General features: G+C 43.8%; 1 protein-coding gene across 1 annotated transcript in view; it reads left to right on the top strand.

Annotated features, from left to right (window-relative positions):
- LOXHD1 (lipoxygenase homology PLAT domains 1) overlaps nucleotides 1-18454 on the top strand; it is a 315277-nt gene that overhangs the window by 101030 nt on the left and 195793 nt on the right. Inside the window, exons 9-10 of the mRNA XM_075128349.1 lie at nucleotides 12277-12357; nucleotides 13338-13522. Of these exons, the coding sequence (XP_074984450.1) occupies nucleotides 12277-12357; nucleotides 13338-13522 (266 nt within the window). The remainder of the gene's footprint in view (nucleotides 1-12276; nucleotides 12358-13337; nucleotides 13523-18454) is intronic.

Raw genomic sequence — 18454 nt, 5'->3', positions numbered from 1 at the left:
TCTGGGACCCCAAGAGGGGAGGTCCCAGAGCCCAAGCTCCCGCCCGAGCCTGAATGTTTACACGGCAATTTTACAGTCTTGAGCCCAACCTCTGGGAGCCTGAGTCAGCTGACATGGGCTAGCCAAGGGTCCTTAATTGCTGTGTAGACATACTGAAATGTTGTTCTGCTGGTGGCCTTGGAAAGAATCCAAAGCACACTTTAAAAAAAAAACACTGCATGCCTTTTTAAGAGGAAGATATCCCAATAAAAATGCTGGCTATTTTAAAATCAGTGGTGACCTTAAATGAGTTACAAGTTGTGTAGGTCAGCTTTGCTGACACTCTAGTTAACGATTTTCCTTCCAGAAGCATTAGTTGTATTTCTCTGAATGAAAGAAAGAAGAGATGGTGGTGGTTTCACTCTACCATTGGCATAAGTATAACTGTTCAAAAACATCGTAAGGGTGGCTAGCATTATCAACTTCATCTTTGTTATGGAGGAAAGCAGAGGGCTAAGATGGCTGGAAATGAGAATGAGAGTCATAGAAAACAAGCCTTTTGCATTCTGAGGTTCTTAAAATTTGGTCCCCTGGGAGATGACCATTTCTACCCTGACTACAGTGTTCCACTCATGGTTTCCTAACTGTCAGCTAAAATTTCAGCACCTATAAGCAAATGCTTACAGAATTGGGGTGGTTTATCAGGTAAAAACAAGAGGAAATGATTCCAGATATAGGTTGCTGTCCTATTGTTTAATTGGTTAATCTTTTCTCCCAGATTTGAAGTGAGCAATGGAATAGTGAGACTGCCACTAAATGTTTTACTCCACTTTGTGAATATGGCAAAAGGATGGAATCTCATGCATCTTCCAACTAGGAGTTTATATAGAGTTCACTGATGAAATGTCTGCAAATGCATGACATTTTATACATGTTTATTTTATGGCATAGATGATATGATAAAAAGATAAAATGCCATGCATTTCCTAATGAAGGTACTACCATTTCAGCTTCTGGTTAGCTCAAGGGTGGGTTTTTTTGTGATTGTGTGCTGGTAGTGAAATACATGACATTTTAGACCTTTTTGTCGTGCACACATGCCTTCAAAGTAAAATTATGACAAGACATGACAAGGTGATGAAATATCGTGTGTTTGTAACATTTTGTCCAACAATACGGTAATTGTAGAAACCTACATGAATTGTCATACTGACTTGTCATAAAAAGCATGAATTTTGGAAACGGAAGCTTCCAGAATCCTTCCAGTATAATGAAAGAGAAGTTTTTTGATCCCATTAAATCGGGTTAAGTCGTATCTTCGATCTTCAATATACTGAGCCAAATTCTTTTTTCTCCTACAGCTCTTTTGCACATCTTTTCCAGCACAAAACAGTTGTAAAGCTGGTGGATCTGGTATAAGGAAAATTCACAGGTGGCAAAGAGCGAGTGTAATGGCTTTGTGCTGCTCGCATCAGAGCCCCAGCATAGTAGGTCATGGCTAGGGTAATGGCCATAACACTGATTAGCTCTGGCTGCTGTGGGCAGCTGGGAGAAGGCTGGAGTAACCTTGAAGCTGAGTAGTTCGGACGGCCCCCAGCCATTCCCAGAACCAAAGAGCAGAAGGCCACTTTGCTTCCTAAGTGAGGTCCTGCACCCAGCACAGCTCAGTCAGACCAAGCACAAGGCCACTGTAAAAAGTTTGTCTTTTCATGGGTTTCACAGTGGGTTTGCACGCTGGGTCTGACTAGACCCAGATTCAGAGTCAGCAGTCCCCTGCCTTGCCTCACAGAATTATGGCATTTCTCCTGTCTTCATCACCTCCTGCAGGTGTTCCCTGTTCTCAGGGGCATCCTCTGCACCAGGGGTAGAATTCTGAAGATCCTCCGCTAATTTTTCCTGTCCTTAGCCACCTTTCCCCAAGATTTGCTGCACTGTGGCCTCTACAGCTCTTGGGCTGAGGGCAATGGAATGGGATAGACTAAATAAATCACATCACTAGGGTAGCAATGCTGCTACCACTAAATGTATTACATCCCAGTGGTTACCTAGCTATGTTATTTTTTTCATTGAATTACAATCTCACAGTTACCCAGTCCTATTTATGACAAGTGGCATATATATTCATGTATTTTCTTCTATAATAAATTAATTTTTAAAACGGTTTAGCAATTACTGCAACTTGAAGCAAAGGTGAAAGAACTGTTCCTGGCTCGGAGAAGATTGGTAAATGATAGCTGAGTTGTCGTAATATTAATGAGATTGAAGGTACTGTGGATTGATTTTGTTTTTTTAAACATGCTGCAGTTTCTGAATTGGCAAACTCTTCTACCTGGTCTTGAATTACCTTCACACAAGGTTTTTCTGATTCATAATTCAGCCAAATAAAGATGAATTCAGAAATATCTACACATTGGGCCAGATCCTCAGTTGATGTAAATCTCTGTAGCTCTACTGAAGTCAATGGAGTTATGCTGAATTAAATCAACAGAAGATCTGGGGCGAAACCTTACTCCCATTGAAGTCAATGGAAATGTGGCCATTAACTTCAATTGGGCCAGGATTTTACACTTGTTTTTTATGTAATAACTGTAAAATAAATCAATAAATATAAGGAAGGGAAGACAGTTAACTTCAGTAAATACATTAACTTAGAAAGTGTTGTTATCCACGTTTTTTCTTAAAATAAGAAAAATCAGCCTATTTTGCGTGGCCCACGAAAAGCACAGCTAGAACAATTCTCCAGTCTCCAGGAGGCTGAGAAACACTTGTGCAAGAAAAGGGACTTGACTGACACATTCTCCTCTTAATGGCTCAAATTGTGCTGTCATTCATACTAGTGCAATTCCATTGCATTCAGTAGAGTTGATGAGGTGCTGCAGATTAATACTGCTATAAATGACAATACAGTCTGGAGTTACATATTTCATTTTTTTTTAAAAAGAACATTCTTGCTCTTTCACCCACAAACTTGTGTTAATCTGTAGTCATTGTTGTACACCAAAAAATACATGAAAAAAATGTTACGGTTGTGAAGTCTCGTACTCAAAAATTAGGAAATGCCAAATTTCAAGTTGCCTGTGCAACCTTAATTTGACCCCTCTTCTTCATATGCATTATGATGATGTCTTTAATTCAGTAAGCAACACCTGGGAGCTGCAATTTCAGGGAAAGTCTTGCTCAGGCTCTGAAGCACTGGGCTGGCACATTCTCAGTACAGATAGAATCTTTGGAGAATTCAGCTGCTAAATTCTAAGAAGTTTCTATTGAGCATGTGCAAACAGATTTTTCAAAGGTTTATAAACGTGGCCACATTTGTGTGTGTTTTCATGGGAATAACATAACACATATCACTGATGTAAAGGGGAACACTCTACCAAATTTCAATTCTCTACTCCAAAGTATGGAAGTGATAGAGCTTCTTAATAAAACATTTGCAAAAATATTTTCAACATGGCATTTTTCCCTAATCTCATTCTCAGAAATTACTGAAGCATGCTGAAACATTCAAAAAACAATTCAGCCTGAAGCTAATAGTTGTCTTAGGAAATTTTGGCTCAAATGATTAAAGTTTGGCAAAGTTATAAGCAACTGAAAATAGGGTCTTATAATGGGAAGTGTTGAGCAACCGTAAGTATCGGTCCTATAATTTCTACAGCAAATAACCAATATACAAAATACATAACAAGAATATCGCCATTAACCCCTCATTGGTCTTAAAAGTATGCAAATCATGACCTAAAGTGACACATAGATGTCTTATATATTTGTACAGTTTATTAATTCGTTTCACAACATCAGCATAAACATTCACATTACACATTACAATAACAACCTTAACTCTGACCAACAAGACATACGTTGAAAGAGCTCATAAAGTTGTGTTGTGGGTCAAAATTAAGGTTACTGGAACGTGTAATGTGAACTTTCAATCACTGGGTTTTCACACATCACTACTGTTAAATGAAGGTATGGGCTGCAAGGATGATAGAACGTTTATTTGTTACCTTACGTTATCATTTCCATGTTTCTAAGGTTTAGGTGTAAATCAATCACATTTTTTGTGTGGCAGTTAGCACCAGCAGTCAGTTACAACACTTGACTTGCTGGCACTCTTGCTTTGGCCTTTAGCCTCTGCCAGTTACTTTCAGCACCTGTGCCAACTGCTGCAGCCACGTATAGAACATATTTAGCAGCTGAGACTTAAGGGCTGAATTCTTGCATTGGCTTTTCTAGCATGGGCAGCTAAGGCTTTGAACTGGCTTCTTAAATGGATTCTTGGCAAGTTCTCTGTTGGCTGTAAAACAATTTCTGAGCTATCATAGATTTAGCCTAATGCTGGGCTGTCATGTCCTACTGGACACCTCTGCGTTCTCCCACACTTTGACTGCACAGAATTATAGCCTTATAAGTGTGACCATTATATCATTGTGCAGAAGCCAGGCAGCAGTGATTACATACTTTGTTTAAACAACTTGCTTGGCCCCTGTCATCTGATGACAGATTATTCCTAGCAAATGGGAAATAATGGCCTTGTCATATGGATGCTTGTCAGGAGTGAGGGAAGCTCCCTAAAAGAGGGGTGGCCACTGGTGCCTGAACCGTGGCCTCGCCTCCACGCCACCCCTTTTCCCCTAGCCCCCGTCCTCGCGCCACCCCTTTCCCCAAGGACCAGTCCCCACACCACCGCTTCTCCACAAGACCTCACCCCCACTCACTCCTCTCTGCCCCTTCTCCCCATTTCTCACCCTTACAGCTGGTAAAAAGTTGGAGGTCATAGCCCTCCCACTTTTAAAAGTGATGGGGCCACGGCTTGTACTTGGTGTGCTTTCTCAGCTGGCACCTTTCCCATCTGGGGTGTCTTCTGATGTTTGTCTACCATATGCAGTACTTTCTGCAGATTACTGATTTAGCATCATTTTGTCAGCAGAATGACAACAGGTTATAGTGGATCACAAACTAAATATGAGTCAACAATGTAATATTGTTGCAAAAGAAGTGATCATTCTGGGATGTATTAGCAGGAGTGTTGTAAACTCGAAAGCTTGTCTCTCTTACCAACAAAAGATATTACCTCACTCACCTTGTCTCTTAACAGATTTGATGACAGATTTGAAAGCCAAAACATCTGGATTATTCATCCCTTATGGAAGGACAGTAGTGACCGTGCTTAGGGTGCATCCACACTAGGAGAAAAGGTGCTCTCTTACCACATCTTAGCTAACACATGGTAAAATCCTGTTGTGGACAATGCAGTTTGTAGTTTTCACATGGAAGTCAAGGAAAACAGTAGCATAGAGCCTATGGCTTATCCCCACCAGCTAGCTCATGTAAGAGCTGTACTGTATTGTGCTTTGTCCACAATAGGATTTTACTACATTAGCTAACACATATATGTTATAAAAACACTTTTTTTTTCATAGAAAAGGGCTGCGAGTTGATCTGTATCACCTACAGTACCTTCTAAAGTCATTCTACTAGAGGTTCTTCTGAAACATCAATAGCAGCTATAACAAACAAATCACAATCAGAGTTAACAAGAGTAACAAGAGTTAATAAGATACTAAGAAGATCTCTTTGGTAATCCAATGGAGCAACTCTTTAATTTATCCCAAATTTATATCTTTAATAAGAATACTACGGACTTCTATACAACTTTTCTTCCATGATCTCAGAGTGCTTTTACAGATTATTCTATGTGAGTGTGCAAGACGGGGGTGGGGGAAGGGAGGGTTCATGCTGTATGCAAAATACATTGTTAGGTAAAATGTGCATCAGAAATATAGTTTAATTTATCATTAATCCACTGATTTTTGCCTTTCTTTCAAAGCTAACATAATTCAGTCTACTGCATTAACAGTAAAGACTTTTGGTTCTATCCCTATATCTACCCACTTTAGCAATAGGTAAGAATTTCTGTATGTTCCTAGAGGCTAAGCTTTGAAAAGGATTGTTATTAGCTGATTAAATAGGGAAAACAATTTCACACAAACGTTCAAAATTTCAATTTCTTATGTGAATTTTGATTAGGCAATGATCTCGGGTGTTTCATCTTTGCTTCCCACACACATTAAAACACTTGAGATATATACTGGTTCTGAAGGTGAATTTTGAATTGTTCATTTGACTGTAAAATTTGCAATATTCACTATGTTGATTAGTAGCAGATCACAGGATTTTGTTTCTGTGGCCTAACTGGGTGGTTTATATAATTAATCCACACAGAGAACTATAAATATTACAATTGACTGTACACTTCAAAATCACCCTGTGCTTATTAGCTACCTAAATCATTCAGTCAGGGAACAGACCACTATGTGACTTGTGTAATGAAAAAGCACGGTACAAATTATGACTTCTACATTCACTTGTGAGAACTGCAAGTATGACAGTCTGCAGGCAGAGAATTATTCAGCTGAAGAAAGTTATGGATTGATTCATAGATTCGAAAGCCAGAAGGGACCACTGTGGTTATCTAGTCCAGAGTTTCTCAAACCATGGGTCAAGACCCAACATTGGGTTACAGTCACCAGAATGTTTCAAAGGGTCACATGGCAGCTTCTGTGGCTCCTGTCCCATGGTGCTGGCTGGGCTACCTGTTCCAGGCACTGCAACCTCTGGGGTCCCAGCACCATTCAGGTTTGGCCCAGCTGTCAAGATGACAGGAGTCTGGATAGGCCAAATTGGAGTGAGTGGCACAGAAACCCCATGAGCCAAGTCACAACTCCACTCACATGAATTTGGTCCAGTCAGGTGAGCGGGGCCATACCTGAGCAGTGCTGCAGCCCCAGAGGTTGCAATGCCTGGAGTGGAGAGCCAAGCCAAGCCAGTCCCACACCGCACTGGAGCTGTAAGAGCTGCCACTGTGGGGTGAGTGCCAGGCAGGACCCAACCTCTCCCTGGGGTAGACATGCCAAACCTGGAAAAAAAAAACGCAGAAATTGGGCTTGTTTTTGGCTTCATTGGCTTGTGATTTGCTTGTTGGCTAGTTTTTGGCTTGTAGTTTGTTGCTTGTTTGGCTTGTGGCTTGTAGCTTGTTGTAGCTTGTAGTAAGCAGGAGCAAGGCAGGGAGAGAGTCAGGGGTGCACAGCAGGTCCAACACAGTCCCAGACTGCATGCCGGGGGGATCTAGTCACATAGAGTTTTGGGGTTCTTAGGGATTGGCTTGTTTTAGCCTTGTTTTGAAATGGAATTCGCTTGATTTTTGGCTTATTGTGAAAGTCAGGGTGCTTATTTACCATGTGAAAGTTGGCAACTGTGCCCTATGGGGTAGGACCCGCCTGAAATGACCTCAGGACCTCCACCCCCAGACTATTTACTGGGTTGCAACAGGCCATAAACATTTACAAATGGATCCTGAGCCCAAAAAGGTTGAGAACCACTGCTCTAGTCTAATTTTCTGTGGGAGAGAGGCCACTGGACTTCTGAATGAATTCCTGTTTGATTGCTTTGGATAACAAATGTATCTGAGAATTTCATATTCTACTCAGTGAAATTTGTTGCATATATTATCAACTATGAAAAAAGAAAAGGAGTACTTGTGGCAGCTTAGAGACTAACTCACCAGCAACCACACTCACCAGCAACCACACAACAGAACCACTAACTCACCAGCAACCATACAACAGAACCACTAACCCAGGAACTTATCCTTGCAACAAAGCCCATTGCCAACTGTGTCCACATATCTACTCAGGGGACACCATCATAGGGCCTAATCACATCAGCCACAATATCAGAGGCTCGTTCACCTGCACATCTACCAATGTGATATATTCCATCATGTGCCAGCAATGCCCCTCTGCCATGTACATTGGTCAAACTGGACAGTCTCTACTTAAAAAAATAAATGGACACAAATCAGACGTCAAGAATTATAACATTCAAAAACCAGTCAGAGAACACTTCAATCTCTCTGGTCACTCGCTTACAGACCTAAAAGTGGCAATACTTCAACAAAAAAACTTCAAAACCAGACTCCAGTGAGAGACTGCTGAATTGGAATTAATTTGCAAACTGGATACAATTAACTTAGGCTTGAATAGAGTCTGGGAGTGGATGGGTCATTACACAAAGTAAAACTATTTCCCCATGTTTATCTCCCCCCACTCCCTACTGTTCCTCAGACGTTCTTGTCAACTGCTGGAAATGGCCCACCTTCATTATCACTACAAAAGGTCCCCCCTCCACCCCCCCGCGCTCTCCTGCTGGTAATAGCTCACCTTAAGTGATCACTCTGGTTACAGTGGGTATGGTAACACCCATTGTTTCATGTTCTCTATGTATATAAATCTCCCCACTGTATTTTCCACTGAATGCATCCGATGAAGTGAGCTGTAGCTCATGAAAGCTCATGCTCAAATAAATTTGTTAGTCTCTAAGGTACCACAAGTACTCCTTTTCTTCTTGCGAATACAGACTAACACGGCTGTTACTCTGAAACCTACCAATTATGAATTATTCACTCAGCTATCGTCTTTATACTCTGTTACCCACTGTATTACACCTTAGCGCTGTTAAATTCAATCCACAACTTCCAGATTATTACTAGAAATGTGAAATAAAACTCAGCCTGAAACCTAGCCCTGAGGTCCCCTACTCTGGTATCCAAGCCAATGTGAATTCATGTTTCAAGAGAAATTGTGCAACTTGCCATGTCAAATTCTTTGCTAATGTCTAATCGTGTCTAAAACCTCACATCTGAACACCTCCAAGCTTTAAATCTCAGAATGCTGGAGCTGCATTTTCAAGTCAAGTTTTCCTCAGCTTTATTTATCACTAGAGAGCTTGGTAATTACAGTCCCCCATGACTACATTATCTTATAGTATCAAACTCCTTAATGATAATAGGTCCAGGAATTTTCTGCTCTCACTTCCAGTCTTGATGGGTCTGTAGCAGAGGCCCACAATAATTTCTTGTTTACTTTTTATTTTTTGTAACTTTATGCAAACTAGTTCACTAGTTGGATTTTTTCCCCACACTGTATTTAAGCAACACTACTAAGTACAACATTATTTATTTTTTCCTAAGCATTCAATTTCAGCTCTTTGATGCTATACAATCAGTTCAAGGGCTGGGAGACTTTAAATGCTCATTGAATTCCATCCACAGTTTAACACTTACATTTTCCAGCAGTTTATCTCCCTTGCCACAGACACAGTTCCAAATCCCTTCACAAGCACCTTCAAGACAAGTGATGCATACAGTCTGAAACCATTTGAGGCAATGATCGCAGACACATGCTCTTTGCTGTTTAAACACTGAGTTTTCGTTCTGCAGTTTCAAGATGCAGATCGTGCCTGTGTCACAAACATAATGAAGTCACATGTAAACTTAATACCAGTATTCAGACATTTGGTGTTGTCACGTGAATGCTGTAAATCAGTAGCAATTCAAATTAGTCTGCTAAAAGCTTTTGGACAATTAACTGCAGTTGATACTTTTACATAATTGCTGTAGTACTTTGGGAATCTGCAGTACTGTCCTGATCTCCAGGGCATGAGCAGGAAGATGCTGCTGTCATTACAATGTTCACTCACCCCTGGCAAACTAATTGCCTTGCACTTGCTGACTGTTTTCAGTTTGACAGCCAAGCTGCGGTTGAGGGGAGCTCTACTGGGTTTAATTGTCTCTTGCCATAGTATTCTGGCAAGGTTAACTCTTTTAGCCTCTTTATGTAGCAACAATGGTCTAGCACGATATGCTCAGTATCGGTACTGGGGGTGAAAGCTACACATGTATTTGCAGAATACAAAACAGACAACCTTTAAACACTGGCACACACACCCCCTAAAGTGGTGAGGAAAAAGATCTGAGCAAAACTGGATGTTATTGTTCAGGTTATTCGTATTCATTGACTTTCTGAGAACAAGTTGCTTGTCACTGCAGCATTGCTATGGTGATGTGCTGTAGTTGTTTGTTTTCAAATAGGGTGACTGCTTTTTGTTGTCTATGTTCATTAGTATTACGGTGAAACCTAGAGTCCCAAATCTCAACTGGGGCCGCAGTGTGTTAGGCGCTGTACAAACTGAGCAAGAGACAGTGCCTGCCCTGAAGCCAGACAAAGTTTGCCTCTAGAATACAGAGACACAGACGGATGAATTGACTAGTTCAAGCCACATCGAGGTCACTGGGAGAGTAGGGAATAGAACCTGGATACCCTGACTCTCAGTGTTCTAGCCACTGGACCATGCTGTCCTTAACCTTCTGTCACAATTTCAGGGCACCTGAATTCCCCTTCTGTGGCCACTGAGGTCACTCACTTTGGGCTTCCATCTCCCAGCCATCATCGCTGTTGGCTGAGAACTGCATCTCACTCCCTCCTGACTGGAGTTCTTGGGACCACTTGGCTCCTGCCGACACTGTGATAGTCCCAGAAAGCCAGACTGCTTAAACAGGCCAGGGCCTGTATTTTACTTTCTCTGCAAGGGCTATCAACAGTGTATTGCCTGAAGTTATAAGTCACCACACAGCTCCTTCTGAGCAGGCACATTTCCTCTTAAGCAGCGATGGATTAGTTACTGGGCCAACAGGCCTGTGAGCAGGGGCCCCAGTCTACTGGGGGGCCCTGGAAAAAATCCACCACCAGGCAGTGGAAGCCTGGAGCCCCAGCTGTGGGGCAGAGGAAGACCCCCCCAGTGCCCCCCCCCCGCCACACGGCAGCCATCGCAGGACGGGGAAGCCCGCCCTGTGGCTCCAAACCCCGTCCCGGATGGTAGCTGCGGGACAGGGGAAGCCCCTCCCCCCAGGGGCTCCTGACCCTCTCCCCAGCAGAAGCCCCCAGGTGGGGGAAGCTCCAGCGTCCCAACCCATCTCTGGAAGAAGCCGCGCCTGACCCCGCTCTCTGGCACAAACGCCGGGCAGGGTGGGAGAAGCCCCAGCGCCCCGACCCTGGTCTCCCACAGAAGCGTGGGGGGTGGCAGTGGAAACCTGAGCACATGAGCCCCTGCTGTGGCTCTGGGACTGGAGGACCTCTTGCTCCCCGCTGCACTCTGGGGCCAGGGCCCAGGGACAGAGCTTCTCCGGTCTTGGGGTTGCGGGTGGGGGCAGAAATGAGCACAAGGGGTTGCGGGGCTGCAGTCGGAGTGGGGGAGGCAGAATACAATAAAGCCTATCAAGGATATTGCAGGAAATTGCCTTATCTATCACACATTCCTCTGTCAAATGCTTAGCACTTTACAAATAAAGAAGAAGAAATAGTCCTTGTCCTACACACATTGCAATCTAGTTCTGACACAAATAGTACAGGGAGATGGTACAGGAATTGAACAGTGGTCATTTTTTTTATGGTCTTGGTATGTCAGAAGAAGCAGGGGGAAAGAAATCTTTGACCCAGCTGCGCCTGTCTTTTATCTGTGCCTGAGCTCCAGAATAGAACTGCCAGCCACAGTGCAGCGCTTTGGGCCATGGACCCCTTCAAAACACAGCCCTTGTTCTGTTGCTGAAGAACACACTCCTCTCGTGATGATGTAGGAATGTGCTGAGAAAGCAGAAGGAAACCTTTGGAAGAGGGAGCAGGCTCTGCAGGTATGGAGCAGAGAAACGAGCCCCGCTTCTATAAGCCAACAGACAGGAAGGTCCAAAGTGCCTGTTTCACCGATGCTGTCTACCTTGTGTAGTCATTCAGGCCAAAGCAACTTCTATGACAAAGTCTACCATTCTGAATTTGCACTTCACACTGGTCCGAATAACAGCACAAGGTGCAAGGCGACAGAGAACCGCGCCCTAAGCCTTTGCCCACAGAGTCTGTATTTTAGTACCTATCCAGGTAGTTTTAGATGAATTCAAGAAAGGAGAAGAGATATTCTAAAAAAATTTTAAATAATAGCCTGGAATTTTAAAGATGAATGGCGCAATATAAAAATGTTCTCCCTGAATATTGTTTTCTGTTACCTCTGAAAGCCATCTGCAGAGTAGCAAACCACGCACTACTGCAGCTCTTTTCTATACCGGTGATTGTTTAATAGGTGAAAGATTTTTTCTTTTTAGCTGGTATAGAATATGACCCAAGATTTGCATCCATTTGGGCTAACATTGCATTTCTTCCCCAGTTGGTATGCTGGAATCTGAAAGGGTGCCTACAGACCTGCCAAGATATTAGCATGGAAAAGTTATTAAAAAAAGTCCCTGTACATTCAGACCTTTTCACAGGAATTAGGACATTGAAAAGTAGGTTTGTCCAATAACAGAAATGAGGATCCTTCATTCTTAAGCTCTGATCCTTGATGGGTCTGCAATGATGTATTTGCTGACATAGTAACTATTTTCTTAACGTGGTTTTTGGTATATGTATATTACAGGAGTAGAACTGCCTTTGAGAGAAGTAAAACAGACGTGTTCAGAATAAAAACCAACAATGTTGGACAAATAAAGAAGATAAGGTATCGTGTAATATTATCACTACTATACCCAGTACATCAAGATGCCCGGGTTGAGCTCTCAGCCTCGGCTGGGATCACAGTGGAGCTCTCAGCCCTGGCGGGAGCTCTGAGTCTCTGGCTCCATCCCTGTTCTGCCCAAAGCCCTGCCCGTGGCCCCACCCCATTCCATCTCTTCCCCTGTGCCTCTGCCCCTGTTCTGCCCACAGCCCTGTCCCTTTTCTGCCCCTTCCCCCATGGCCTCACTCTGCCTTTTCCCTCCAAAGCCCCGCCCACCGCTTGTTCCTCCCCCTCCCCCACCGCAGCCCTGAGACTGGAAAAACTCTGTGCTCCAGAGCCGTGGTGGAGAGCGAGGGCTCCTCCAGCCCTGGGGCCATGGCGGGGGAAGATTTTTCAGGGGCCCCCAAATCTGCTACTGCCCCCCCACTGGCGCAAGGTTTGGGGAGGCTTAGCCTCCAATTCGCCCTGCCCATGAATATTGTATCCAATAAGTTGATTCAATTACTTATCACTTCAGGTTCAGCCCCCTGCTTTGTAGACCAGTAAACCCCACAGAGCACGAGCTGATGTCGCCAGGACTTCTTGGCAGGCTTCACAGCGCTCTGCCATACAGGAGCAGTCTCCCCATGTACCAGTTGCAACCCACTTGGCCCGGCCACCTCTCCATCAGATTTGAGTGGTGTTGTGACCATGCAGCCAGAGCAGTGCTCTGGACCACTCTGGCAGCGGCTATACTGATTTAGTATGGAACTACGGCTTAAAGGTGACCAGGCCGTGGTTTCTTCCTGGCTCTCTGGCCTGTGGAACTTTGAACAAGTGCAAAAACCTACAGGGGGCATTTGCCTCCCCCCCCCCAACCTCCCCAGTTGGTGCCATTGCTCTTACCTTGCCTAATATAAAATGTGCCACTGAATCAATGTGCTAGTTGCTGTCACACCAACCAATCCAAACTCTTGGGTATATTTTGTTCCTTTGTGCTGTAGAATTGAGCATGACAACACAGGAATGAACGCAAGCTGGTTCCTGGACCGGGTGGTAGTAACTGACATGAACAGGCCTCACCTCCGTTTTTACTTTTCTTGCAACAACTGGCTGAGCAAGGATGAGGGCGATGGCCTTTATGTCAGAGATCTGATTGGCAGCCTAAACCCCATGGATGTGCCCAAAGGTAAGTGTTTCTAGAGAAGCTGGATGATGTGGTTCATTGTCAGTAGAAGAGCAAGTGTAGTCCAGTCTGATTACGCATCATTGGAAGAAAGATGGTCACAATTCTGACCATGAATATGAAGGGTTTCCAAATTCTGGTAGCATTCTACAAGCAGCCTTTCTATAGACTCCAGCCTCTTCTCTGTAACTCTGCACCAGTTCTCAGATGCCTTGGGGAGAATGTGGATTATATCATTATTGAAATTGGTGCCTGTTTTTGAGAGTGCTTTAAGTAATGATGTTGAAAAGAGGCCAGGACAGCTTGCGAAGCTGACATTAGTATGTATGCCGGGTGGTGACATTCAGTGTACATAACATGAGTAGGGATCTGATCTGGGACCAAGATATGAAAGTTGAACCTGCGGACTAACCTGCAGGTTGTGTGTGTCAGTAGCTCACCTCCAACTGCTAATGGGCAACCTCACGTTGAACTTCCCGTGCCCACCCTGTGAGTATGCCAGTACAGTCTAGATTTGGGCATGGAGATTGAACGAGCATCTCCCCCTCAGACTGGCTTTGAGGGAAGGGCTGTGGGTGGGGGAAGCTTGTGCTTCTGTTACATACCAAACATCTTCAGTGGATAAGTAATGGACTTCTTGCTCCGGTGCTGTCAATCAGGTCTTTGTGCCTCAGTTTCCACATATGTAAAGTTGGGATAATATTTACTCCACCTTCATAAAGTGCTTTGAGACCCTTCAGTGATAGGTGCTTGGCAGGGGGTATGTGAACCCCACACCATCCAGGAACGGTTAATGACCTGCTGTGGGCTCAGTCAGCCTCACTCACTTCACCTGCTTGAGCTGTCAGGCTTAGAGTGGGTCGTTGAAAGGAGAGAGCCAACTCAGTTGGGGATGGAGAGGGTGGGAGAGCAGGCTGACAGCTCCCAAGCCATGTGAGAAGCCTGTGTGGGGAGCTGATTAGCAGACTTCAGACAGCCAGGGCCACCCTGCCGGAGGGTAGGACTGACACCAGCTGTTAGTCTGAGGTTTACCAGGTGGTGGGTGTTAAGGCAAGCTGCTGCAGCTGGGGTCTGCCTGAAAGGAAGGGGGCTGAAAACTGAGCCCAGCAGGGATGAAGGTTCTTTTGGTTTGGGGTTTTGTTGAACCTTGCCTTGGGATATGTCTGCACTGCAGCTGGGCACCTCCCAGCCCAGATAGACAGACTCGAGCTAGCACATTAAGAACAGCAGTGTGGATGTTGGGGCTCTGGCACAGACTTGGGGTGGCCACCTGAGTTCAAACCCAGGGGGTCAGGTGGGCTTAAGAGCCCGAGCTGCTGCTGAGGCACAATGACCACACTGCTATTTTTAGCACGCTAGCTCGAGCCCCACTAGAATGAGTCTGGCCACTTGGGCTGAGTGGCTCGGTCCCAGCTGCATTGTTGAACTCCCTCAGTGACCGGGCAGGAGTGCTAAGCCACATCCATAAGTGATATGTGCTGAAGAGTCCATTGGGGAAACTGAGGCAGGGCTTCTGCAGTGCCACGCCATACCTTGAGGGGCGTGCAGGGATGGCATCTCCCCCATAGTGCTGTTTAAGTAAAAATTATTATTGTTCTTATGGTCACTAGGGTTCCATCAGAAGTGACCTGATGGAGATAATCTATTCTTCCTGTTACTAATGCCATAACACTGATTGTTCTTGCACTGTGTTCTTAAAGAATTTTGTCCCTCTAATGAGTTGTGTCTTTCTAAGGGAGGTTTTTATGCATGAAAGAAATATGAAATATCCTTTAATACTCGTAAGTGAGTAAAAATGCATGTGGGAGCCAATTATAAGAGCAGGACCCTGCAGGATCTGAATGAGACAATGTCTGGAGCCACTCAGCCAAAAATCCACCCAATGACTACATACCTCCCATTGTGACTGTGTGCTCTGATATGTTTTGCTGCTTCTATATTCCATTTAGTCTGTGAACTAGAAGAGTTCATGATACTTTAGAGGGATTGCAGGGAGGTAGCATATGATTCGAAGCAGTGCTCAATCGAAGAGAGATTCCTCAAGGGCGAGCAAATTGCCCAAGCTATTTCTCAGTGGATCCTTTAAATGACACAACCGTTTCCTTGAATCCAGTATTGTTCCTTTTTGGGGTGGCTGATTCAAATTTAAGTGTGTGATTTCCTGCACCCTCTTCAAAGGCCCGTCTCTCTGCTTATGTGGACTTACACAGTCAAGAGGGACGGAAAAGGCTCACAGACCAGACCCTCAGCTGGTGTAAATCGACATTGTGCCACTGATTTCAGTGGAGCGATCTTGATTTTCACCACATGATGATCTTGTCCCATGTATTTATCTGTCTAATGAAGTGGTTTCATCTTCTGTACTGGCCAACTACACTGTGTTTGGTGCTGTACATGCAGAATGGATGTAAATAACATGGTTCCTGTCCCAAGGAACTTGCACAGGTACAAGGAGAGAGGCCATAGAAATTTCTACAGAAACGTTTGCCATCATGTCATCTATTTAGCTTATTTTATCTGCTAGAAAATCATCCTTTGAAATTCTGCAACCTGTAAATGACACAATTGTCCAGATGAACCTGGGGAGTTGGATCTAGTCCAGAGATAAGAGTGAAATGAGGAAAGGATTGGACGCCTTCCAGGCATTAGGTATGACTTTGTAACAGAAGAGGACTAACTCAGCTGTGTTAGGTTGCAATTCTGCTTGAACCATAATTAATGAAAGATAAGTGTTCATAGGCTGCTGAGGTGAACTGTCAACCTGTCAAACATTCATGTAAATTTATCTGAATTCATTTAGCTCCAGCTGAATCATGAAGGTCTGAAATGAGATTGTGGTATGATTTTCCTTGTACACACAAGCTGTTTGCCTTAAGAGTCTTTTTTTTTTTTAATCTGAAAAGGATGAAACAGAGACATTTAATCCTGTCTCACTGGTATTTTCCAGGCTACTAGGCAAATGAATAATTAAGTGCACAGGTGATTGTGTGTCTGTCTGTCTGTCTGTGTGTAGCTAAAGATTAGTTATTCCTGACAAAAGCCATGTTCTGACTGGCAGAGTACAAGACAGGAATTCTTGTCTCTGATGAATTTTCTGATTCCTTCTGTTCTCGTTTCTTGTATCATTTTTTCCCCTCTTGGGAGCCTTCAGTCCTTCTTTGTGAACAGTCTAGGCACAGATGCTGGCGACTGGGTTTTCTTACTCTTCTCTCCACCTACAACTGCATTAGTGACCTGATAAATTCTCCTGTGGTATGCAGACTCTCATCCTCCCTTTTTCTCCACCCCCTTTCACACAGCACATTCAACTGGCTCTGTCCTATGGTCTTTGTCTGGAGGTTTCCCGCACCTTTCACGATTGATGGTTTATTTTTCAGTCATGAAATACATAGGTGACTGCTTAGAAGTGCAGGTTTTCTGTCACTTGTCTGAGATCTGGACTGTAGGAAACAATACATTGTGAGGGGGAGACTTTCGTGATTTTTGAAGAATTTCAATATTTTTCTGTAGAGCGTTCACCTTTCAACAGCCTCTCTACTCTGTATATTGTGGGGTTGTTACAGCTTTACTATAAACACACTGGTTTTCACTTGCAGAGGTATTCATTTGGGATTGAATTCACCCCGTGCATAGCCCTATGTACCGCTTAAGTCACACCTAACACCTCAGAACAGGGATTTAAGTAGTGCCATAAGCCTTCTGTACGGGCGGGATTTCACCCTCTCTCTTACAAAATCAGAATTCCAGCCAGAATGCAATGGGATCTACAGAGCTGCCATTTCCTTGATCCACCTTCCTTTGTTTGTATTGATTTAAACATTGTTAGATTTTTAAAATCTTTCTTTCAGAGTAAGTTCTTACCTGTGTTACTAACCAATTATTAAAATCCAAAGGATTGTTACAAATCAAATGTTTATGCTCTGTGTTTATTTGTTGAGTTCCACTCAGGTTGAACAATAAAGAGACTAGTCAGCTTCTAGTTAGTTTTTGACTTCTGGTTCTCATGCTGTCAGAGTTCCCTCCCAACTCTGAACTCTAGGGTACAGATGTGGGGACCCGCATGAAAGACCCCCTAAACTTATTTCTACCAGCTTAGGGTAAAACTTCCTCAAGGCACAAACTCTTTGCCCTTGGAGGGTACGCTGCCACCACCAAGTGATTTAACAAAGAATCAGGGAAAGGACCACTTGGAGTTCCTATTCTCCCAAAATATCCCCCCAAGCCATTACACCCCCTTTCCTGGGGAGGCTTGAGAATAATATCCTAACCAATTGGTTACAAACTGATCACAGACACAAACCCCTGGGTCTTAGGACTATAGAGAAATCAGTCAGGCTCTTAAAAGAAACAGAACTTTATTAGAAAGAAAAAAGGTAAAAGAAGCACCTCTGTAAAATTAGAAGGGAAGCTAATCTCACAGGGCAATCAGATTTAAAACACAGAGAATTTCCCTCTGCGCAAAAACTTTAGAGTTACAAAAAGAAAACCAGGAATACTCTCAGCACAGAGAAAATCACAAGCCCAAACAAAAGTAAACTAACACATTTCCTTGCTAGTACTTACTAATTCTAATGGAGTTGGATTGCTTGCTTTCTTGATCTCTCTCCGGCAAGCACACAGAACAGACAGACCAAGCTTCACTCCCCCCGCCCACCCCACCAGATTTGAAAGTACCTTGTCCCCTTATTGGTCCTTTTGGTCAGGTGCCAGCTAGGTTACCGGAGCTTCTTAACCTTTTACAGGTAAAAGGATTTTGTGCCTGTGGCCAGAAGGGATTTTATAGTACTGTATACAGAAAGGTTGTTACACTTCCCTTTATATTTATGACACATGCACTAGCAAATTCTGCCAGGTTCTAGTTATAAATCCCTACAAGCACCAGTACAAGAACCTGGATAGACAGATTCACATGACTGTTCTGATGGAAATGAGGGT

Source organism: Caretta caretta, chromosome 5 (genome assembly GCF_965140235.1).
Source record: "Caretta caretta isolate rCarCar2 chromosome 5, rCarCar1.hap1, whole genome shotgun sequence".
NCBI lineage: Eukaryota > Metazoa > Chordata > Testudines > Cheloniidae > Caretta > Caretta caretta.
Note: the sequence above shows the minus strand (reverse complement) of the source record. Positions and strands in the feature narration are given on the sequence as shown.